This window comes from Triticum urartu, chromosome 3, assembly GCF_003073215.2.
Source record: "Triticum urartu cultivar G1812 chromosome 3, Tu2.1, whole genome shotgun sequence".
NCBI classification, from domain to species: domain Eukaryota; kingdom Viridiplantae; phylum Streptophyta; class Magnoliopsida; order Poales; family Poaceae; genus Triticum; species Triticum urartu.
In genome coordinates, this window is record NC_053024.1 from 616,764,108 (window position 1) to 616,788,783 (window position 24,676).

General features: G+C 47.4%; 1 protein-coding gene across 4 annotated transcripts; it reads left to right on the forward strand.

Annotated features, from left to right (window-relative positions):
* The first annotated feature begins 12,774 nt into the window (after positions 1-12,774).
* Positions 12,775-23,593, forward strand: LOC125545372. Of its 4 annotated transcripts, none has more exons than XR_007300008.1 (2): positions 12,775-14,940; positions 15,113-15,434. XR_007300008.1 is itself a non-coding variant. In XM_048709291.1 (2 exons), exons 1-2 carry the CDS (start codon positions 12,877-12,879, stop codon positions 23,388-23,390), a joined length of 1,182 nt encoding a protein of 393 aa, XP_048565248.1. In that variant the 5' UTR covers positions 12,775-12,876; the 3' UTR covers positions 23,391-23,593. The 4 variants fall into 4 exon arrangements, 3 of the variants coding, with proteins under 3 accessions (XP_048565248.1, XP_048565249.1, XP_048565247.1); XM_048709291.1 differs by lacking the exon at positions 15,113-15,434 and adding an exon at positions 23,365-23,593 and having other exon boundaries at positions 12,775-14,032; XM_048709292.1 differs by having other exon boundaries at positions 12,775-14,032; positions 14,771-15,434.
* Positions 23,594-24,676: the final 1,083 nt, after the last annotated feature.

The following is a 24,676-nucleotide window of genomic DNA, read 5'->3' on the forward strand; positions in this document are numbered from 1 at the left end:
TATTCAATAGAGTGAAAGCACAATGACTAATAGCAGCAATGTAGTAAGGATCGGGTAGGAAGATATTGTGAAGCCACACAGAACACGCAGTCACTCAGTGAAGACAAAAGATAGTGCGAACATACAATGACTTCACAAGGAGTAACAGTAAGTAAAGGGAAGGGAAGATGAAACCAGTGACTCACTGAAGACAATGATTTGTTGGACCAGTTCCAGTTGCTGTGACAACTGTACGTCTGGTTAGGGCGGCTAGGTATTTAAACCTTAGGACACACAGTCCCGGACACCCAGTCCTGAACACGCAGCTCAGGACACCCAGTCCTCACCGTATTCCCCTTGAGCTAAGGTCACACAGACCTCGCCCAATCACTCTGGTAAGTCTTCAAGGTAGACTCCCAAACCTTCACAGACTTCGTTCACCGGCAATCCACAATGTCTCTTGGATGCTCAGAACGCGACGCCTAACCGGCTGGAGGATGCACAGTCCTCAAGTGTAATAAGTCTTCAGATCACACAGACAAGAAGACTTAAGTGATGCCTAATTCTCTTTGGCTCTGGGTGGTTAGGGCTTTATCCTCGCAAGGAATTCTCTCTCAAAGGCTTCGAGGTGGGTTGCTCTCAAACGACAAAAGCCGTACTCTGAATCTGAGCAGCCAACCGTTTATGGTTGTAGGGGGTGGGCTATTTATAGCCACTTGGCAACCCGACCTGATTTGTCCGAAATGACCCTGGGTCACTAAGGAACTGACACGTGTTCCAACGGTCAGATTTCAAACTCACACGGCAACTTTACTTGGGCTTCAAGCAAAGCTGACTTGCCCGACTCTGGACAAGATTCGCTCTCAAAGTCTTCACTCGAAGACATAGGTTTTGTTTAAGCATCACTTCAGTCATTCTGACTGGTTCTCTTGGACCCCACTTAACAGTACAGTGGTTCCTATGACTCAACACAGAAGAAAGAGAACTACGAAAGATCTAAGTCTTCGAGCTCCATAGGCTTCATGTGGTGTCTTCTCTTGTCATAGTCTTCAATGTGAATATCTTCATATACCACCTTTGACTTCAATGTCTTCATACATTTTTAGGGGTCATCTCTGGTAGGAAAACCGAATCAATGAGGGACTTCTACCTGTGTTATCCTGCAATTCTCACAAACACATTAGTCCCTCAACTAGGTTTGTCGTCAATACTCCAAAACCAACTAGGGGTGGCACTAGATGCACTTACAGTGAACATCACTTATGTTGATCATATCTACGATATGATTCATGCTCGACCTTTCGGTCTCAGTGTTCCGAGGCCATATCTGCATATGCTAGGCTTGTCAAGTTTAACCTGAGTATTCTGAGTGTGCAAAACTGGCTTGCACCCGTTGTAGATGGACGTAGAGCTTATCACACCCGATCATCACGTGGTGTCTGGGCACGACGAACTTTGGCAACGATGCATACTCAGGGAGAACACTTTTATCTTGAAATTTAGTGAGAGATCATCTTATAATGCTACCGTCAATCAAAGCAAGATAAGATGCATAAAAGATAAACATCACATGCAATCAATATAAGTGATATGATATGGCCATCATCATCTTGTACTTGTGATCTCCATCTCTGAAGTACCGTCATGATCACCATCGTCACCGCACGACACCTTGATCTCCATCGTAGCATCGTTGTCGTCTCACCAATCTTATGCTTCCACGACTATCGCTACCACTTAGTGATAAAGTAAAGCATTACAGCGCGATTGCATTGCATACAATAAAGCGACAACCATATGGCTCCTGCCAGTTGCCGATAACTCGGTTACAAAACATGATCATCTCATACAATAAAATTTAGCATCATGTCTTGACCATATCACATCACAACATGCCCTGCAAAAACAAGTTAGACGTCCTCTACTTTGTCGTTGCAAGTTTTACGTGGCTGCTACGGGCTTAGCAAGAACCGTTCTTACCTACGCATCAAAACCACAACGATAGTTTGTCAAGTTGGTGTTGTTTTAACCTTCGCAAGGACCGGGCGTAGCCACACTCGATTCAACTAAAGTTGGAGAAACTGACACCCGCCAGCCACCTGTGTGCAAAGCACGTTGGTAGAACCAGTCTCGCGTAAGCGTACGCGTAATGTCGGTCCGGGCCGCTTCATCCAACAATACCTCCGAACCAAAGTATGACATGCTAGTAAGCAGTATGACTTATATCTCCCACAACTCACTTGTGTTCTACTCGTGCATATAACATCAACGCATAAAACCTGGCTTGGATGCCACTGTTGGGGGACGTAGCAATTTCAAAAATTTCCTACGCACATGCAAGATCATGGTGATGCACAGCAACGAGAGGGGAGAGTGTTGTCCACGTACCCTCGTAGACCGAAAGCGAAAGCGTTATAGCAACGCGGTTGATGTAGTCGTACGTCTTCACGATCCGACCGATCAAGTACCGAACGTACGGCACCTCTGAGTTCAGCACACGTTCAGCCCGATGACATCCCTCGAACTCCGATCCAGCCGAGTGTTGAGGGAGAGTTTCGTCAGCACGACGGCGTGGTGACGATGTTGATGTTCTACCGACGCAGGGCTTCGCCTAAGCACCGCTACAGTATTATCAAGTTGGACTATGGTGGAGGGGGGCACTGCACACGGCTAAGAGACGATCAACTTGATCAACTTGTGTGTCTAGAGGTGCCCCCCTGCCCCTGTATATAAAGGAGCAAGGGGAGAGGTGGTCGGCCTAGGAGGAGGGCGCGCCAAGGGGGAGTCCTACTCCCACCGGGAGTAGGACTCCTCCTTTCCTTGTTGGAGTAGGCGAGAAGGAAAGAGGAGAGGAAGAAGGAAAAGGGGGCTGCACCCCTTGTCCAATTCGGACCAGAGGGGGGTCGCGCGCCTCCTTCCTTTTGGCCTCTCTCCTCTATTCCCGTATGGCCCAATAAGGCCCATATACTCCCCGGCGAATTCCCGTAACTCTCCGGTACTCCGATAAATACCCGTATCACTCGGAACCTTTCCGATGTCTGAATATAGTCGTCCAATATATCGATCTTTACGTCTCGACCATTTCGAGACTCCTCGTCATGTCCCCGATCTCATCCGGGACTCCGAACTCCTTCGGTACATCAAAACTCATAATATAACTGTCATCGAAACTTTAAGCATGCGGACCCTACGGGTTCGAGAACAATGTAGACATGACCGAGACACGTCTCCGGTCAATAACCAATAGCGGAACCTGGATGCTCATATTGGCTCCCACATATTCTACGAAGATTTTTATCTGTCAAACCGCATAACAACATACGTTGTTCCCTTTGTCATCGGTATGTTACTTGCCCGAGATTCGATCGTCGGTATCTCAATACCTAGTTCAATCTAGTTACCGGCAAGTCTCTTTACTCGTTCTGTAATACATCATCCTGCAACTAACTCATTAGTTGCAATGCTTGCAAGGCTTATAGTGATGTGCATTACCGAGTGGGCCCAAAGATACCTCTCCGACAATCGGAGTGACAAATCCTAATCTCGAAATACGCCAACCCAACAAGTACCTTCGGAGACACCTGTAGAGCACCTTTATAATCACCCAGTTACGTTGTGACATTTGGTAGCACATAAAGTGTTCCTCCGGTAAACGGGAGTTGCATAATCTCATAGTCATAGGAACATGTATAAGTCATGAAGAAAGCAATAGCAATAAACTAAACAATCAAGTGCTATGCTAACGGAATGGGTCAAGTCAATCACATCATTCTCCTAATGATGTGATCCCGTTAATCAAATGACAACTCATGTCTATGGTTAGGAAACATAATCATATTTGATCAACGAGCTAGTCAAGTAGAGGCATACTAGTGACACTATGTTTGTCTATGTATTCACACATGTATTATGTTTCCGGTTAATACAATTCTAGCATGAATAATAAACATTTATCATGATATAAGGAAATAAATAATAACTTTATTATTGCCTCTAGGGCATATTTCCTTCATTTTGGTCACCGGAAAAGTTTCGGGTGCTATCGGTAACGTATCGGGACCACCGGGAGGGTCCCGGGGTCCACCAGGTGGGGCCACCAGCCCCAGAAGGCTGCGTGGGCCAAGTGTGGGAGGGGACCAGCCCCAGGTAGGCTGGTGCGCCCCCCCCCCCACCAAGGCCCAAGGCGCAGGGAGAGTGGGAGGGGGCAAGCCCTAGGTCCAGATGGGCCTTAAGGCCCACCCTAGGGCGCCCCCCTCTCTTCCTCTCCCCTCTGGCCGCCACCCTAGATGGGATCTAGGGCTGCCGCCCCCCTTGGGGAGGGAACCCTAGAGGGGGCGCAGCCCCTCCCCTTCCCCTATATATACTTGAGGTATGGCGCTACCCAACACATGTGATTTGATCTCTCTCTTGGCGCAGCCCTACCCCTCTCCCTCCTCGTCTCTCGTAGTGCTTGGCGAAGCCCTACTGGAGTACCGCGCTCCTCCACCATCACCACGCCGCTGTGCTGCTGCTGGACGGAGTCTTCCCCAACCTCTCCCTCTCTCCTTGCTGGATCAAGGCGTGAGAGACGTCATCGGGCTGTACGTGTGTTGAACGCGGAGGCGCCATTGTTCGGCGCTTAGATCGGAATCGACCGCGATCTGAATCGCTGCATGTACGACTCCACCAACCGCGTTCTTGTAACGCTTCCGCATTGCGATCTTCAAGGGTATGAAGATGCACTCCTCTCTCTCGTTGCTAGTCTCTCCATAGATTGATCTTGGTGACACGTAGGAAATTTTTTGAATTTCTGCTACGATCCCCAACACCCCAGTCATTATCTTTTCTTCCACCTCTCCACAAACCCTAGCGCCACCGCTAGCTCTCGACGACGCCGGCGACGAAGCACTTAGCTGCCGCGACCTCACCAACGCCGTCCTCACGCCGGTCGCGGACCTCATCTATCCGCCGTCACCGTAGGTGTCCTCCGTCGCCAAGTTAGGGCACAGAAGATCGAACTGCTCGGCTTCCTCTCTACTCCGTCTAGCAGTTCTTCGTGTGGTAAATAAAACCTCCTTTTTACTATCTTTTTGATTCGATAGATCCATCCTTTTCAATCACAAGTGGTTTCTGTCCCTACAAATTTGGATATATCCTGTTCTGCATCTCATAACATGCCTAGTATATTCACTTATGCTTCACACACAGTTAGATTCCTCACTTGTACTTATTCTTGGATTCCTACAAATCTGGAACCAACTCTCATCATATAAGTGAATGTCTTCGTGCTATGAGGTCAATGTCTTCTAAACTGATTTATCTTCAAAATCTTCTGAGAATGCATATGACCTCTTCCCCTTCCCTCGCATCTCTAATTCTGTCACAGGTACATGTCCGTGGGAGAATCCCTTGGTTCTCATAGTCTGCATTCATTTGCAGAGTTCTTACAACGTCACATCAACTCTCCCGAAGCCAGTTCCTGCCTAACCAGCAGACGGAAGCCTTTGCAAGTTCTGAAGCCATTCAGTCTGAACTTCATGGCGACAGAGAAATCAGTCAGGAAGGGCGGCAGACAGCGTCGTGGGAACACAACCAAGGACCTGCCACCAGATCTGTATGAACTATACAAGTCAGATCCCGAAGAGACCTATGGGGAACGCAAGAACCGAGTCCAATGGATTCGAAGACATTGGGCAGAGGAATGGTTCAAGTACAAATTTGTCACTGACGAATATGTTGAAAAGAATGCCATCAAGGGCCCCTAGGGAGATATTGTATACAAAGGTCTTCAGCCCAAGTCTAAGTCCGAAGCCATTGCTCAAGGCTTCTACCCTTGCATGGTCCATGGACCTCAGCCTGCTAATGCCGACCCATCCAGTATGCTATGGTGTCGTGAAGACAATCTCTTCAAGCGCAACTTTCAGTTTGCAAAGGAGTCTTCCAAGAAAAACAAGAATGACCTTGGACACGACTTCAACCCTGGTCCATCTGCTCCTCGGGCTGATGGCACTCGTGATGCCGAACCCAATATCATCGGGCCTTTCTACAACCTCGATGGTCTCCTCACTCACATTGCTGTTCAGGGGGCCGTCGTGGAGCACTCAGCAGATAACGCTGAATCTGATGAAGCGCATGCTCCTCCCAAGCCTCAGAAGCAGAAGAAACCAAAGGCTTCAAAACCCTCCACTGCACCAAAAGCTTCGCGTGCGAAGCCTCTATCCACTACACCTCCTGAAGCCAGTGTGCAGTCTAAAGATCTCTCTCGCATCTCCAAGACTGAGAAGAAGAAGAAGCCCATCCAGATTTCTGGTCAAGCACTGACCCCAGCTGTCGTTCTGAGGAACGAACATGAAGCCATTGATCTGTCAAGTGACGACGATCTTGGCGATGATGCTCCTGAGATGTTGATAAAGATCAAGGAAGAGGCGGAGATCTTTAATGATCTACCCCTGTTTGATGTGGATATCTTGAACAACTTCATTGATGAGTGGTTTGAAAACCCCAGCATCAACCTCGATGACCTTGAGCTTCCAATTGGCATCAGTGTCTCTTTCCACAGTGCCATTGCTACTGAGCTGGCTCTGGCTCAAAAGATTGTTGAACTAAAGAACAATATTGATTATGAGAAGGCTCAGTTCAAGAACAATATGGCTAACCTCAGTGTGGCTGATGTTCAAAGCTTCAAGCAGACGCCGCATGAGCTCAAGGAGAAGTTCCACCAGAAACGCCGGGAAGCAAAAGGTTCAAGAGAGAGAATGAAGTACTTTGCTGAGAAAAGTGTTCAAGCTCACAATGAAGCAGAAAAGCGCAAGGCTCTGGGGCGCCCTGGCATCGACCCCAGAATGGCTGCCAAGAAGAAGAAGAAGTCTGTTATGGCCCAAGCTGAAGCATCAAGGCAGGAAGAACCTCGCATTGTCTTCCCTGCCAGTATGACAGGCTCGAAGCTTAAGGTCCCCACAGCTGCTTCAGAACTCAAGAAAACAAGGGCAGCTGAAGCCGAAGCCCGAAAGTGCAAGACCAAGAACACCACTAACGATGCTCCACTGACCAAGAAGAGGAAGACAAAGAAGAAAGATCGGGCTGCTCCCACAGAGCCCCTTGTCGTCGAGCCAATCTTAGTTGCTCGTCCTGCGTCCGAACACCAAGAGTGTTAGTTAATAGTTCATGAGCCTGCTTCCACAGAGGCTCCTGAAGCTGAAGACATTCCGGCTCCTGAAGCTGAAGACATTGGTCATCACGACAATGTAGAAGATGATGAAGTCCTTCCTCAGATTGAGCACCAAATGGCATCATCGCCTGTTCTGACGAACAGCAAGCTCATCAGCATTGGTCGTCCTTTGACGCCAATCGCTCAGGATGATTCCTGGGCTGATCACCCTCAAGTCTCCCCCCGTCAAGAAGAATCACCACGTACTCCCCCAACTCAAGTCACCACTCCGGTGCTAGATGATGAAGACTTTGTGGCCCAAACAACTCCCTCTCCAAATGTGTCGCCCGCACTCCGCAGGCTTCGCAAAGGACCAAGGCCACAAGTCACTCTATCGAGCGTTCCATAAGGAGAAGAGCAACATAACTCAGTGGCACGACAAGTGTTCCCTGACGCCACTCCGACTGTGGATGTCTCTGAGTCCGAAGCAAAAGCTGCTGAAGACATTCCGGCTGCATCAGCCGATGATCAACAAGAACAACCAGAACCCTGTCAAGCAGAAGAGCGAGTTGCCACACCCCCTCCCAACCAAGAAACTGTTCTCGAGGAGAACGAGTTTGTGCTAGACCCTCCAGCTACTCAAGTGGAGGTTGAAAATAATGAAGCGGCCACAAACAACAACACTGAAGCCAATGACATTGTCATGACTGAAGCAAATGTGGCGCTTGAAGTTAATGTGGCGCCTGAAGTTAATGTGGCGCTAGAAATGAATGTGAATCCTGAAGCCAATATTGCACCTGAAGCCATTGTGTAGCTCGAAGCCGATGTCAATGCCTCTGCTCCTGTACCACCTCCAAGGCCTCACACCATTGAGCAAGCATTCTATCAAGGTCAACTTACCACCGTCCGTTGGCCCATTCTGGTTCCTCCGCCCGCTCCTGGACCATAGTTTGACTATCATGTGGAGCGCCGGCCTCAGGTCCAGAAGCCAAAGCCAAGGCTGCCAAGGTTTCCAGGTACTACAACTTCACCAGGATCGTTTAATGTGAATGGCTTCGTAGCACACAACACCTTCTTTGATAGCGCCAAGAACCCATATTCCAAGCCAAGAATATCATCTGATAGGTTCTGGAGTTATCAGCATCGCAGTTACTACTCCTACATACTATACAATCAGGGGCGCATTTTTCCTCATATGCGTCTAGACTGCGAAGCCATTGCTGGACTGCCTTGTTTGGAAGAAGCTCTTGACTGCTTCAGAGATGCTGACCTCCTACAGTTTGTGACCGATAAAGAGCATTGGAATGAAGAGTTTCTACTGCAATTCTATGCAACTCTCCACTTTCACAGCTACTACAGGGATCCGAAGACTTGGGTCCTTGAGTGGATGACAGGCGATGTACACCATGAAGCCCAAGCCCAAGACATCATTGAGCTTACTGCCCTGCCCACTCCTGGTGAAAACTATGAACCAGGTTGTCAGCTGCACCAAAATGCTTTGGAGAGCATCTTTCAGAAGCCAGAGCCAAACATGAGCCAAATGCTGAGCATGATGAAGCCACTGCCACAAGACGCTGACTATCCTAAGGAGTTCTTTGTTGAAGACCTAGAGTATCTGCCCCGCACTATTTATCATATTATCAGGCGAACTCTCTGGCCTGTCAAAGGACATTCTCCTGCAGCGAAGTTTGAAGGAGCAATGGAGACATTGGTTTTCTATATCTTCAATGGAATCAGCTTCAATGCTCCAAGACTTCTTCATCAAGCAATTGGCTGCATCTGGCTCCGATATATTTGGTCTGAAGTTCTATGCTCCATGGGTAATGCGCCTCATCAAGCTTCACTCTGCTATCAACTATCAACCTTCTGCATGCAATCATCTCATCTTCTTGCCAAAGGTTGATCTATCTGTCGAAGCCATATACCCAGAGCCTGCCAAGGAGCCAATTTATCTTCACAACATCGATCGTCAAAGTTTCACTCAACCCATTGAAGGAGTTCTTGTTGCAACTCGTGTTTATCCTTTGGCTGGAAATACACGTACCCCTCGTGCCCATACTGAAGCCATTGAAAGCACAATTGCTCAAAGGCCTCGGAAGCGATCTCGTGTTCTTAATGACCGAGAGCTTCTCGTCGCCCTGCATCAAAAACAGGATAAGCATCATGACTGGCTCAAGCGTCAGATGCATAGTCTCTTGGTGGATGTCAATCGCATTCGCAACCTTGCCACCAAGAATGCATTTGTCACTCATGAAACCTGTCACCGATCGTGGAAGAGTCTGACATTGCTGAGCTCTGAAGATGGTCTCCAACAAGATGGCTTCGCCGAGAGATTCAAGTTTGATTCCGCTCCTCCCAGGAATGCTCACCTGCATTGGACTCCCTCACTTGAAGACTCTGACTACTCATCCTCAGCTGCAACTGTCAATGCCAGAGTTATTGATGACGAAGATGATGCTACTTCCCCAACCTCAACTTCGCCTCAAATCGACACTGCACCAAGTTCTTCTGCACCACCAGACCTCAACATCGACCCTGCTGCTTCGCCTACTCCTCATGGGAACGAGTAGAAAGCTCTATGTCTTCAAACCTTTTTGGTCCTCACTGACAAAAAGGGGAGAAGCATATGGGTTGATAGTCTTCAAGTGGGTCCATAAGGGTGGTTTCTATACTTTTGCCAAGTGCTTACAACTCTCGCTTTCGATACATTTGGTTCTTTTGAGTTGTAACACTTAAACTTGATGGTCGTCTGCTACCTTTTCTGTCAACTATGTGATGCGATGATAAATTCCGCATGTGCGACGATAAATCCCGCATGAAGTCATATTGTAGACGTCCATTTTTCATTATGCATGTCATTATCTTTGTTATATCTTATCATGCATGATGAATTGCCTTCATAAGTTGAAGAGGATCTCCACAAGTACAACCTGCCATGTGCATTTGCATTCCAAAGGCAAAATACATATATGCACATCTTCAGGGGGAGCCTTTTGCTACTTATGAAGACAATACCTTAATCCTTTACAATTTCACATACTCTTATCCCCGTTGAAAACTTCAACCAGTTTGTCATCAATCACAAAAAAGGGGGAGATTGTAAGTGCATCTAGTGCCACCCCTAGTTGGTTTTGGAGTATTGACGACAAACCTGGTTGAGGGACTAATGTGTTTGTGAGAATTGCAGGATAACACAGGTAGTAGTCCCTCATTGATTTGGTTTACCTACCGGAGATGACCCCTAAAAATGTGTGAAGACATTGAAGACAATGGTGGTCTGTGAAGAGTTTCACATTGAAGAGTATGACATGAGAAGACATCGTATGAAGACCATGGATTGCGAAGACATAGTTGTTTCGTAGTTTCCTTTTCTTCTTTGTTGAGTCATAGGAACCACCGTACTGTTAAGTGGGGTCCAAGTGAACAAAGTCAGAGTGACTGAAGTGATGCTCAACCAAATCATAAGTCTTTGAGCGAAGACAATGAGAGAAAATCTTATCCAGAGTTGGATGAGTCAGTTTTACTTGTAGCCCAAGTCAAGCTGCCGTGTGTGTTTGAAATCGGACCGTTGGAACACGTGTCAGTTCCTTAGTGACTCAGGGTCATTTCGGACAAATCAGGTCGGGTTGCCTAGTGGCTATAAATAGCCCACCCCCTACACCATAAATTGGTGGCTGCTCAGAGTTAGTGCACGACTTTTGTCGTTTGAGAGCAACCCACCTCGAAGCCTTTGAGAGAGAAATCCTTGCGAGGACAAAGCCCTAAACACCCAGAGCCAAAGAGTGTTAGGCATCACTGAAATCTTTCTGTCTGCGTGATCTGAAGACTTGTTACACTTGAGGACTGTGAATCCTCCAGCCGGTTAGGCGTCACGTTCTGAGCATCCAAGAGTCATTGTGGATCGCCGGTGAACGAAGTCTGTGAAGGTTTGGAAGTCTACCTTGAAGACTTACCAGAGTGATTGGGCGAGGACTGTATGTCCTTAGCTCAAGGGGAATAAGGTGAAGACGCGGTCTTCTGAGTTGAATCTCAGCCTCCCTAACCAGACGTACAATTGTCACAACAACTGGAACTGGTCCAACAAATACATGTCTTCACCAAGCAACTGGTTCTATCCTTACCTTCTCTTTACTTACAGTTGTCTTCGTGAAGTCATTGCCTGCTTGCATTATCTGTTTGACTTCACTGTGTGACTACTTGTTCTGATTAGCTTCATACTATCTTCCATCCTAATCCATACTGCCTAGCCGCTAATAGTCTTCATGCTTTCACTTCATTGAATACTTGACTATGGCTTGCCTAGTGTAGTCTACCTTCCGTTGTATGTTAATAGGTTCATTTCGATCGTTTTTCTTCGAAACTTCCATGTTTTGATGACTTTCATAAAAGTCGCCTATTCCCCCCCCCCCCCTCTAGTCGATAACTAGCACTTTCAGCTTCAACGGTACCACTTGGAGGTGCATTCTGGACTTGTTGCAAGCATGCAGCCCAACGGCTACAAATCGGCTTGATCATGTCCCAACGACCTTGAAGAGACCGAAAGGTGTGTGGCGCCCGGTTGGGATACTTTGCCATCATGCGGAGGTATTGATCCTCGATCCTTTGCCCATACCACTTGGCAGTTTGGTCGGTGCCAGTGCACGGATCAAGAGACGTCGATTCCCAAGCCTTGATCAAGACTTTATCTTTCAATGGCGTGCAGTTCTTCAATCTTGTGTGTGACTTTGCTTGCGCTTCATCGAACACCCCCCTCGTCAACCTCCTCCACATCATCTTCTTCCCCGTCGTGCCCATGCACACCACCATCCATCTCATTGTAATCGTAATCACGGATTGGGGCTTGATCGATGTCGACGGTGTTGTCGTCCAACATTTGCACAAAGTCGGTCGTCGCATCATGCAAACCGGCGCTGCAATTTCGATCGACAAGTCACGAACACGCGCAATGGGAAAAAGTGAAAGAATTGCAAGCAATCGAAGCATCATACCTCGAGGCCATTCCGTCGAACACCTCGGGGGCGGCGGAAGCAGCGCCATCGGCGGTCATCCTCGGGGCAGCTCTTGCCGGAGCTATCAGGGGAGGTGTTGGCAGGGTCGCTCTTGTGGTGGTCTTCTTACGCTTCACACCGGCAGCCTTCCCTTTCTTCGCCGGCGCAGAACACACTGATTCGCAGCGGCAGGGACAGCGGGCGCGCATGCCTTCCAGGCGGGGCCTGCGGGAGCACCGTCTTGAACGACTACGTTGCCGTGACGTTTGCAGGGCGACGCGAGGAGCCTTGAACGACGAAGGGTGCTACATCGTCGGTGACGAGATCTGTCGACGGGAATGGCTCGTGGATGGCATCCACGGTGACGGCCGACGGCTGTGAGGCTTTCATGGTGGCGGAGGGAAGCCGGGGAACGTGCCTCGAAGCGGGCGGAGGGAGGTGGTTGGCGACGGAAGGGGGGAGGCGGGAACTGCCGCGCGGAAATGTCTCTCCCGCCAAATCTCGCAGCCGATAGGGGTCAAGCTCGGATCGGCCTCCCACCCCGTGAATCTGAAGGTTGAGGACGAAGTTTTTTCGTGCCCTGCAAAAAAAATTACATGTCGCAGACCGATATGGTGTCTGATCGGATCATTTTTTTCGCATAGAGTACACCAGATATAAGCTCATAGGCTCATAGCTGAGGCGACCAATGTTTTTTTCTAAATCACACATTTCACACTGCCCCCAGCCCCCACAGCCCGTCTCCACTCTCCAAGATCCCAACCCAATCCGTAGACGGCGAACATGGGCCGCCGCCGCCGCCAGCCCTCCTCGCCGTCGCCGGCGGCAGAGCATCCGCTGGAAGACGACGACCTACTGCGCGAGATCCTCCTCCGCCTACCCCCACAGCCGCCCTACCTCCTGCGCGCCTCCCTCGTCGCCAAGCGCTGGCGACACATCGCCATCGACCCCAAGTTCCTCCACCGCTTCCGCACCGACCACGGGAAGCCTCCCCTCCTTGGGGACTTCTCCCTACAAATCAACGGAAAACTCTCGTTCAGATCCACCCTGGACCTGCCCTACCGCATCCCTCCCGACCACTTCTCCCTACAAGTCAACGGCCGCGAGCCATGGAGGTTGGTCGACTGCCGCCACGGACGCGTGCTCCTCATCAACAGCGAGATGCGTCAGGTCATTGTGTGGGACCCCTTGACTGGCGACCGCTCCCTCTTGTCCGCTCCGCCGGCGTTTGACGACATGCACACTGCGGCGGTGCTCTGCGCTGCCGGCGAGCAGGGCCACGCTCATGGTGCCTGCCACTCGAGCCCATTTAAAGTGGTCGTGGTAGACAGCTGCGAGCACGGGGATGAAACCGTCGTCTTCGTGAGTGTTTACTCATCAGAGACTGGCGTATGGAGTGATCTCCTCTCAACACCGCTTGCATCTATGGGTATTGCTGTTGGTAATCGCAGCACACTTGTTGGTAACACCTTTCACTGGTTGCTTCTGATGAGTAACAACATACTTGAGTTTGATTTGGATAGACAGACGCTAGCTGTGATCAATAGGCCACCTGGTGTTCGTTCGGATGACAGTGCTTGGATCATCCAGGCAGATGATGGCGGTGTTGGCTTCTCTGCTTTGTCGTGCGCCCACTGCCAGTATGTCTACTGCTACCACCAACCCTGTTTCCAAATGTGGGATAGGAAGGCCAATTACTATGGTGTTGCCGTATGGGTGTTGAGGAAATCCATTGGACTGCAGAAGCTACTTGGGTTGGGGTTTAAGATTGAGAGGAACTGGTCACATATAGTGCGTTATGCTGAGCATGTTCATGCTTTATTTTTATGGGTGCACTCATCTCTCTTCATCGTTCAGCTTGAGTCAATGCAGCCCAAGGAGCTTTTTAAAAGTGATCCTATGTACACCTATTATCCTTTCACAAGTTTCTATGATGAAGGTAACTGTTGGGATTCAATTTATTTTCCATATATGTTTGATGAAATAACTTTACTGACTCTACTTCTGAAGTGTTCGAAATCTCCCAGTGAACTTATAGCCATGTTCTTTTCTATGTTAGCGACTTGAGCATTAGCTCTCTGCGAAACTACCATGGTAGTGTACTGTTGTTCTTTTATACCGCTACATGTGAATTGCCGAGTCAGGAAACAAGGCATCTTATAGGAGATGGAATGATACTTCTGTCGTTAGTTTCTTGTACAACATTTTTGTTATTAGCTGGACCCTGCAATTTTATATGTCTGATTTCCTTGATGCTTTGGTTTTCTTTTCCTGTACTTGTGTACAGTACAATCACGTCATATCTGGCTATAAAAGAGAGAAATTAGTTAGATAATATAGGACCAATTGATTTCTGCACCGGCTTGAGGCCTTTCTCACTTGCTAAAGTAGCATTTACATTTGAACTCTATTAACTCTATAGTTTCCTTGTTTGACAGATCAATTCACTTTGACATTACCAATGTTATTTTTGTGTGGCCATGAATTCTGTGGTTGCCTCCAGATTTAATAAACTACTCAATGCCTAATAGATGTAAAATGGTGATGATCATACTGGGGAGTTTCAGTCAGCAATAATACAAGAAAAGTTGCTTTTGTCCTCCACGTAATTATTCTATGGTAGATTGGTAGTTTCTATGTGTATACAACTACATTACTGATCTTATAGCATTCTTAGGTTGAAGCATGATATGTCCAATTTGTAATGGGCAACATGATACACTGAATACTTAGGTTGAAGCATGATATGGCCAATTTGTAACCTGACTAGTCCATTCAAGCTTAAAACGAGTCACACGGTTGCATCTAAAGAATCTACGTTGTTTTCAAGATAGTTTTGTATTTCAGGTAGATCATGTGTTGGTACTCACCTTCCTCTTTCATGCTTGTTTTCCATTTTCTAGTTGTAATTTACCTTGCAATGGTGAAATGATCTGGTTTGAAATATTTGCAAGTTACACAAGTCTGAAGTTAATACTGTTGATTTAACTAATGAGCTGGATTTGTCCTCTATGCACAGGTATCAGTGGTTTGAAGCAGAAGTAGTTTACTGGTGTACTGCAACATGGAATGCCGACTCTTGCGGAGTGACTATGACCATCTATGGTACTCCCTCGTGTAAAAAACACTCTTATATTATGGGATGGAGGGAGTAGTTGTCAGCTTGCTTAACTTGTAGTAGAAACTATCTAGTGCTGGTGTGTTATTTTCAGCTATCCTATATGCAGTCGTCAAATGAACTCTGAAATGCCTAGATCTATTCGGCAGTGTTGAGTATTGATTTTTTCAGTAGATTGGAATCTCTTCCAGTTTGATATGCAAATATTTTGGTTTGAGCCTCATTCATGTAGAGAGAGAATTGCCTTGTTCTGAAACCGTCCTAATGATCGCTTGCTCACCTGTGACGGCCCGCCGGTTGGAGCACGGAGGCTCGAAAGACGGGTGTGCAGGGGCGCATCAGCCTGCCCTTATATCTCGGTTTAACTTATTTTTGCCAGAATGACAATGCTTCTTTCTGCAATATACTAGTACTATACACCTGTGTTTGTGACTTATATCTCGTGCTGTTTAACCAAGTTGGTTATTTCTATTAATCTCCAATATCTTTGACAAAAGTTATTCCATGAAACAACTTTTCTTTAGAAGATAATAATGGGAAACCACGTCTTTATAATACCAGTTGCTAAAGGAGCCTCTACATCTGTATTACGTACAATTTACAAGACAAACTTGCAGTAGATGTAGACTACAAATTGCTAAAACAAACCATCGAGGTCTTGCATTGCACGATCGACAATGTCCAGGCCGGCTTCGAGGTGTGCGAGCACGCGTTTGTCGGCGAGCAGCTCCGGCGTGAACAGCTTCTTCCAGCCGGTGCACCACGCGGTGGCCTCCCCAAACGAGGGCTTCGCCGCCCCTGCCCGCAACCAGTGTTGCAGCGCGCCTTCCCATTTATCAAAAAACTTCTCGGCTTCCAAGATCGACACCACGTCTTGAGCGTGCACGAGAGGCGCCCACAGCATCACGGCCCGGAACGAGGAGTCGGTCTGCTTGGGTGGCGTGATCCTCATCCCCCGGACTAACCGTGTCAGCTCCGGCAGGATGTGACGCTCGCTGAAGGTGTCCCATTGCGCCGGGCTAAGGTACTCCTTCCATGGCGAGACGGCCTCGTAGTCGCCGCCGCCGATCTTGCTCTCCACGGCGTCGTAGAGGCTCTCCGGCAGGTGGCCGATGAGGGGGATCAGCGGGCGTAGCCAGTCGTGGCAGTCCGGGTCCCATGATGGGATCCACTCTCGCACATCGACGGCCATCCTCGGCGTGATCACCCGCTCAATTATGTAGCGCGTGGCGGAGGAAGGCAGCCGGGATTTCAGCGTCCCTGGCATGCGCTTCCCATGGCGCCCCTTCTTCCTGGACCCGACGACGGCCGCCAGCGCGTCCGCCGTCTCCGCGTTGCTGTCGGCCTCTTGAAGCCTCGTGTCACGTAGCAGCACGAGGATCTTCTCGCGGCACTCCGCTTCAAGTCGGAGAGCCCGTAGAGCATCCTCCAACTCACGACACTCTTCCACGGGGGGCGGCGGCGGCACGTCGAGGCCATTGTCGTAGGGCTTCTCGCGGTAGCCGAGCCCGGCCTTTGGACGGCGGCGCACCCGCCCGCCGCCGGCTTGTATGGGCACGACGATCCCTTGCCCGTGCGCACCGAGACCTGAGCCTTCCCGGTAGTTCCACCGCCGCATCATGTTCGCCACCGCCCGGCTGGGGAACACGAAGCCGCCGGACAGATCGGATGGCCTGTTTTCGCCGGAGTCGCTCCCGTCGAGCAGCAGCGTAGGGAGGTGGATGGTGGACTCTAGCATCGCCATGCACACTGCCGAGCAAGCGGAAGGAAAGCGCATGGTGCAGCCACCGAAGAACATGGTGCGTGCGGGTCAATATATGGCCTGGACGCGCGCCTGGTGGAGCCCAGAATCCGAGTCGGACAGGGACAGAAGGCGAACCTAAGCTAGTCCTGTTTTGTTTCGAAAGCGGTTCGAGCCGAACTCCTAATGAAATCCGAAGTTGCTCTACGTACGATCAAATTGCATATGATCTTCGAACGAACTTATCCCAACCCCGGTGAACCCAGCGGAACTACTGCGCGTACGACTCTGGTGCTGCGATTTGGGTACGACGGCTGATCGGACGGTGTGCTGCGTCTTGCATGGAATCAAACGGTTAGATCTGCTCTGTCGTGTTAAAATTGTACAGAGTTCATCGTACGCATAGCAGCGCAAGCCTCGTATGCGTATCGTACATAAATCATGTATATGTGTAGCAGCACTTTAATCAAACCGATTCCATGTTCGAGGAGGCCTCTCGTCGTGGGAAAAATAGTTTCGGAAATGCTAACTGGAGAGCGTCAACTCGGGAGGGGGGGAGGATTTCGCATCGAACACCCTCGCTGCCGTCACATCAATCTCGGAGCATAACCAACGCCACGTAGGATCCCTGGGGTGGTTCGATGTGCAGCTGCTTCTGGCAATCAGATGTATTATTTTTTTGAAAAAAATCCTGAGGTGAGGTTTTTTTTTTTGCGCACATCACCACTGCCCTGGGAGCATAGTTTAAAAAACCGAACCAAAAATTGAACCGAAAAGGTTGTCGGTTCAGGTTTTTACCGGTCGGACCGCCGGTTCACCGGTTCGATTGTTGGTTTTTTAAGAAATAAAATAATATATATTAATTAATATATGTGCTAGTATAGAGTGAAACAATGGTCAAATAAAATTATAACCATGTAGTGAACAACAAAGTAGCACAACCAAGTTGGTTATTGGGCCATGGGCAGGCCCGCCTACTGCTCACATGCCATTGGATCGAATACCACTTTCCCAATTTCTATTAAAACTTTTTTCCTGGTTTTTCCCGGTTCAATTACCCGTTTTTTTCACCGGTTTTCCAGAAAACCGGCCGGTTTGATCGGGTTTTTTTCCGGTTTGATTGCATATCGGTCTTATTAGCTTAAAAACCTGATGAGGCTGCCGGTTCCGGTTTTTTCCGGTTCGACCGCCGGTCTGGTCCAATTTTTTAAACTATGCCTGGGAGGCCCTTTTATGAATCTTTTGGTTTAAACTGCCACATATATTTTTCAATCCTGAAAATTTGATGGCAGTTTTTTTCTTTTTGCAGCATGGCATTTTCTAAGGGGATGGCACGTTTAAATTCGAGAGATGGCATTTATTAATTTCAATTGCATGGAAGTTTTAATTACTAGGTGCACGACATTTTTTTCTTAAAATAGTATGGGATTTTTATTATAAGAGATGTCATTTTTATAAAGTGGATGGCATTTTTTATTTTGAGATATGTCATTTTTTATACTCTTAGTGGCATAGCAATTTTGTTTTCTGTAGAATGGCGTTTTTATAAGAGCATGGCATTTTTTATTTTGAGATATGGAATTTTTTTATTTTTTTAATGGCATGGCAGTTTTATCACTAAGCGCATGGCATTTTTATATTAACAATATGTTGGCATTTTATTATAAGAGATGCATTTTTTATAAAGAGGATGACATTTTCTATAAATATGATGGTATTTTTATTATAAGAGCATGCCATTTTTTATAAAGAGGATGGCATTTTCTATAAAGATTATGGCATTTTTATTAGAGAATGGCATTTTTTATTACAAGAAGATGGCATTTTTTATCATGGCATTTGTTTATCGTGGTATTTTTTATAAATCAATCATGCATAAGATGGCATTTTTTTTTCCTTTTATCATGCATGTTTTCTTTTCGATATGTGGTAGTTTATATGTATAAGATGGCATTTTTTTCTATGTAATGGGCTGCCAGGCCTAGTAAAACAGGTTGCCTGTATTGGGTTGGTGTCGGTGCTAAAACCGGCAGATCTCGGATAGGGGGTCCCAAGCTTGGTGATCTGAGCTAGATGGTAACAGGAGACAATAGGCACACGGTGGTTACCCAGGTTCTGCCCTGTTGATGAGGTAAACCCTATGTCCTGCTTCTGTTATATTGATTGTGATGGGGTACAGTGTACAGATTGATCTACCTCGAGATCATATGAAAGGGTTCTAAGCTCTAGACCTTGTATTTGCGTCTCTATAGACTAAACCCTACAGCTTATATAGGCACCAGGGTATCTAGGGTTTACACATGGTCGGTCACAATCTAGGGATAAGCATGCCATTTGTTCAAATATGCTTGAAGTGTACGTACGCCAAGTCTTCAGGAGATCTTCATCTTGATTATTCCGAGGGCCAAGGCTCGTGTGGCCCATTCATCAGTCTTTGGTGGGTCCTCGACCCTGCCCGTACAGGGCGGACCTACGTGGCAATTCCCCCTAATCTAGGACACCCATAGCAGCCCCTGAACTAGTATTCAAGCTGAGGACATTGGGCACCCTCAAGTCTTCGGCTTCGTAGGCGAGTTCCATCCTCCACGTCGGCTCCCTATTCCAAGGAAATGCTCTGCTCCGAGGTCTTTTTGGCCTTCCCGATCACGACCACGTGTTCAAAAATAACTGGGAACATTATTTAATAAGCCCTTCACCTTATCAGCCTACTACAACCAACGGTGTCGAGGTATCTTTTTAACTTAGCCGCGAAGGTTGGCCACGGGAGGTTTGACCATGTCCAACCCTAACAGCTTTTTCAGTTGAGAACCGAAGCATATCTCTCGAGGCAGAGTCAAATCGTCTTGTCAATAGTCATTATTGAGAGCATTGTGGCCCAAGATCGTTTCCATTGGCACGTCCTATCAAAAAAGAGATCGTGCTGCCAGTTTTCTAGTAGTGCCATCAAAGCCCCAGCCTTAATGTCTATGAGCACATACTACACGAAGCATTGGGAAATGGTGATCCGTTCCTTGTGGCGAAGCGGACCCAGACCGTTAACTGCCCTATAAAAGAGGGAAACTAGTAAATTATCAATCCTGCCTACCTTCACATCCCTTTGCTCCGGTGCCAAGAATTCATCGCGTCCATGGCCGCGGCCAACCCCTACTTCGTCGCGGAGCAGCGTGCGATCTATAAGGTCGTCCGCGCTCAAGCCGTCGCTCGATAGAAAGCGGCCTCCGCGGAGGCGCGGCTGCAGGCGACCGCGTGCGAGAGCAACGCAAGTTGCGCCTCCTACACGTCGCTGCCGAACTATCGGGCGGGCCGGTTCGATGACGACAGTGTCGACGCCACCATTTTTATCGTGGACCTCACGTCCACCGGAGACGGACAGGTTGCTGACTCCTCCGAGGACGAGTAGGGCATGGGAGGCGGCGGGGCCTTGTGTCCATGTGGGCCGGTCCATGTCCGATGTTCTACTCTTCCTCGCCGAAGATGACACCTTCACTTCACGGGTCTTACCGCCGCAGTTCATGGAGACGGCAGGTGGAGAAGGTGGTCGCCGATGCAGAATAGAAAGAAGTTGGACGACGGTCGGCCACCGCGTAGGATAGGTTTAAGGTAGGGTTTTTTTGTTTATTCTAAATGTGATGAAAATCCGACTTGTTTGGATGAATGTCGTCTGATTTATATGAAAATCCGTCGTGTTTGCACGAATTTCGCTAAAATGTATGCAGGCGGTGTTGGATGACGGCTTTCCGCATCCGTGTCCGTGGACGGATGCGGAAGAAAATTTAGCAAAAATTTACAAATCGCCATTGGAGATGCCCTTAGCCAACGAAGTAAGGTTAAAACAATGAATATCGAATCTCTTTCTTTTTCTTCGGTGTAGTAGAAAATAGACACCTTTTGTCTGAAAAGAATGTACGTAACATTATACACAAGATATAAGCTCATAGGCTCATAGCTGAGGCGACCAATGTTTTTTCTAAACCACACATTTCACACTCCCCCCACAGCCCGTCTCCACTCTCCGAAACCCCACCCCAATCCGTAGACGGCGAACATGGATCGCCGCCGCCGCCGACCCTCCTCGCCATCGCCGGCGGCGGAGCATCCGCTGGAAGACGACGACCTACTGCGGGAGATCCTGCTCCGCCTACCCTCGCAGCCGCCCTACCTCCTGCGCGCCTCCCTCGTCGCCAAGCGCTGGCGACACATCGCCATCGACCCCAAGTTCCTCCGCCGCTTCCGCGTCCACCACCGGAAGCCTCCCCTCCTCGGGGACTTCTCGTATGAGTACGGGAGACTCGTCCAGATCCACCCTGGACCTGCCCTACCGCATCCCTCCCGGCCACTTCTCCCTACAACTACAAGTCCACGGCCGCGATCCATGGAGGTTGGTCGACTGCCGCCACGGACGCGTGCTCCTCCTCAACAGGGAGGGGCGTCAGGTCATTGTGTGGGACCCCGTGACTGGCGACCGCTCCCTCTTGTCGGTTCCGCCGGAGTTTGAAGACATGCATACCGCGGCGGTGCTCTGCGCTGCCGGCGAGCAGGGCCACGCGCATGGGGCCTGCCACTCGAGCTCGGGCCTCTTTGATTCATAGGATTGCAAAAACACAGGAATAGGAAAAACGTAGGATTGAAATGGCATGTCCATTGGATCCCTATAGGATTTGAGTTTGTTTGATTGTGGCATGGGGAAAGCAAAGGATTTCTTCCAAGAGGTTGGAGTGGATGTTAGAATTCCTGTGAAATGCAGTACACATAAATCCTTAGGAAAAAATCCTACAAGATTCAATCCTACGAATCAAACGACCAACGTAGGAAAAATTCCTAAGGATTCCAATCCTTCAAAAATCCTATAAAGTTCCTTTGAATCAAAGAGACCCTTAAAGTGGTCGTGGTGGACGGCTACGAGGACGACGATGAAGCCGTGGTCTCGTGAGTGTTTACTCATCAGAGACTGGCGTATGGAGTGATCTCCTCTCAACAACGCTTGCATCTGGGGGTATTGCTGTTGGTAATCGCAGCACACTTGTTGGTAACACCCTTCACTGGTTGCTTCTGATGAGTAACAACATACTTGAGTTTGATTTGGATAGGCAGACCCTAGCTGTGATCAATAGGCCACCTGGTGTTCGTTCGGATGACAGTGCTTGGATCATCCAGGAAGACGATGGCGGTGTTGGCTTCTCTGCTTTGTGCGCCCACTGCCAGTCTGTCTACTGCCACCACCAACCATGTTTCCGAATGTGGGATAGGAAGGTCGATTGCAATGGTGTTGCCGTATGGGTGTTGAGGAAATCCATTGAACTGCAGAAGCTACTTGGGTTGGGGTTTAAGATTGACAAGGCGAGGGCGCGTATAGTGCGTTATGCTGAGGATGTTCATGCATTATTTTTATGGGTGCACTTATCTCTCTTCATGGTTCAGCTTGAGTCAATGCAGCCCAAGAAGCTTTTCAAAAGCGATAACATGTACTCCTATTATCCTTTCACAAGTTTCTATGATGAAGGTAACTGTTGGAATTCAATTTATTTCAATGTATGGTTGATGGAATACATTACTGTAGTTCTGAAGTGTTCAAAATCTCCCAATTAACTTATAGCCATGTTCTTTTCCGTGTTAGCGATTTGAGCATTAGCTCTCTTCGAAACTACCATGGTAGTGTGCTATTGTTCTTTTATACTGCTACATGTGAATTGCTGAGTCAGGAAACAAGACATCTTATAGGAGATGGAATAGTATTTTTGTTGTTAGCTGGACGCTGCAATTTCATATGCTTGATTTTCTTTGATGTTCTGCTTTTCTTTTCATGTACTTGTGTAGTACAATACTGTCAGGTCATATCAGACTTTTAAGGGAGAAACTAGTAAGATAATATAGATCAAGTGATTTCTGCACCGGCTTGAGGGCTTTCTTACTTGCTAAAATAGCATTTACATTTAAACTGTATAATTCCTTGTTTGACAGATCGATACACTTTGACACTAGCAATGTTATTTTTTGTGTGGCCTTTAATTTCATGGTTGCCGACAGATTTAGTAAACTAATTAGTGTATACTAGATATAAAATGGTGATGATCTTATAGCATGGGCCAAGTTTGAAACTGACAACAGATACACTGGAAACTTAAAGCTGAAGCATGATATGTCCATTTATAATTTGACAAGCTTAAAATTATTGTTTTGTATTTCAGGTAGATCATGTGTTAATATTTACCTGTAGACTATTTTTCCTTTAGTGGGGATGTTGGATAAAAAATATGTTAATATTTACCTTCCTCTTTCATGCTCATTTCACATTTTCTAATTACAGTTTTCCTAGTGATGCTGAAATGGTCTGTTTTAAATTTTTACAAGTTTCATAAATCTGAAGTTAATATTGTTGATTTAACGAGTGAGCTGCTTCGTGCTTTGTGCACAGGTATCAGTAGTTTGAAGGAGAAGTAGCTTACTGGTATACTGCAACATGGAATGCTGACTCTTGCAGGAGTGACTATGACCGTCGATCATAGTTGTCAACTTGCTCGACTTGTAGAAACTATGTAATGCTCTGGTACTATTTTCAGCAATCCTATATGTAATCTGTCAACTGCACTCTGAAATACCTGGATCCATTCAGCAGTATTGAGTGATGATTTTTCTGTTTTCAATCGGTTGGAACCCCTTCCAGTTTGATGCCAAATTTCGGTTTGAGCCATATTCATGTTGAAATATCCTCTCACGGTGGCATAGAGCAAGAAAATTTTGTATTGTTGCATCTGGCTGCTGCCGTGGGCATAGCTGACGATATGCCCTTTGCTGAACACCAGACGCTCGTTTGGTCTGGCCATATGCGCCCTCTGCAGCATGGCGGTGAGCCATGGCAGCAATCAGCTGAGGCCCTGGGCTTCTACCACCATGAATGCGAGTTGTGCAAAGGGACTGGTGGTGTTTTATGTACCAGTTAAATTGTGTCATTAGCTTATTTGACAAGAACCAATCAAAAGTCCTGTAATGGCTTGTTTTTTGTAGACAATTCCTTCGTATAAGTAGGGATTTTAGAGGGCAATTCCTATGTTTTTTGGATAGACAATTCCTATATACCACCAGTATAGGCATGTCGTGCTATTCAAAGTTCAATGGCTAAAACAGAGTACGTACTTTATTCAAAGTTCAGGCCTCCTTTGGTTCATAGCCTCCTTTGGTTCATAGGATAGAAATGTTGTAGGAATAGGAAAATCATAGAAAGTGAGATGACATGCATCTCAATTCCTATAGAGAAAGAGATGTCATTTGATGCATAGGATAGGAATTTTCCCATCGAGTCTTAGGCCTTCTTTGGTTTGTAGGATTTTTATAGGATAGGATTTGTAAAGGAAAAAATTCCTTTGAAGCCCTTTGGTTTGTAGGAATGGATTCCTATTCCTATGTAGGATAGGAATCAATCTTTCACGTTTTGGAGAAAAAAAACATTAGCCTGGACTCAATGGAAAAAATCCTATCCTATGCATCAAATGATATCTCTTTCTCTATAGGAATTGACATGCATATCATCTCACTTCCTATGATTTTCCTATTCCTATAAAATTCGTATCCTATGAACCAAAGAAGGCCTTAGCTAATGTTTTTTCCTCCAAAATGTGATGGATTGATTCCTATCCTATATAGGAATAGGAATCCATTCCTACAAACCAAAGGACCTCAAAGGAAATTTTTCTATGCAAATCCTATCCTATAGAAATCCTATGACATTC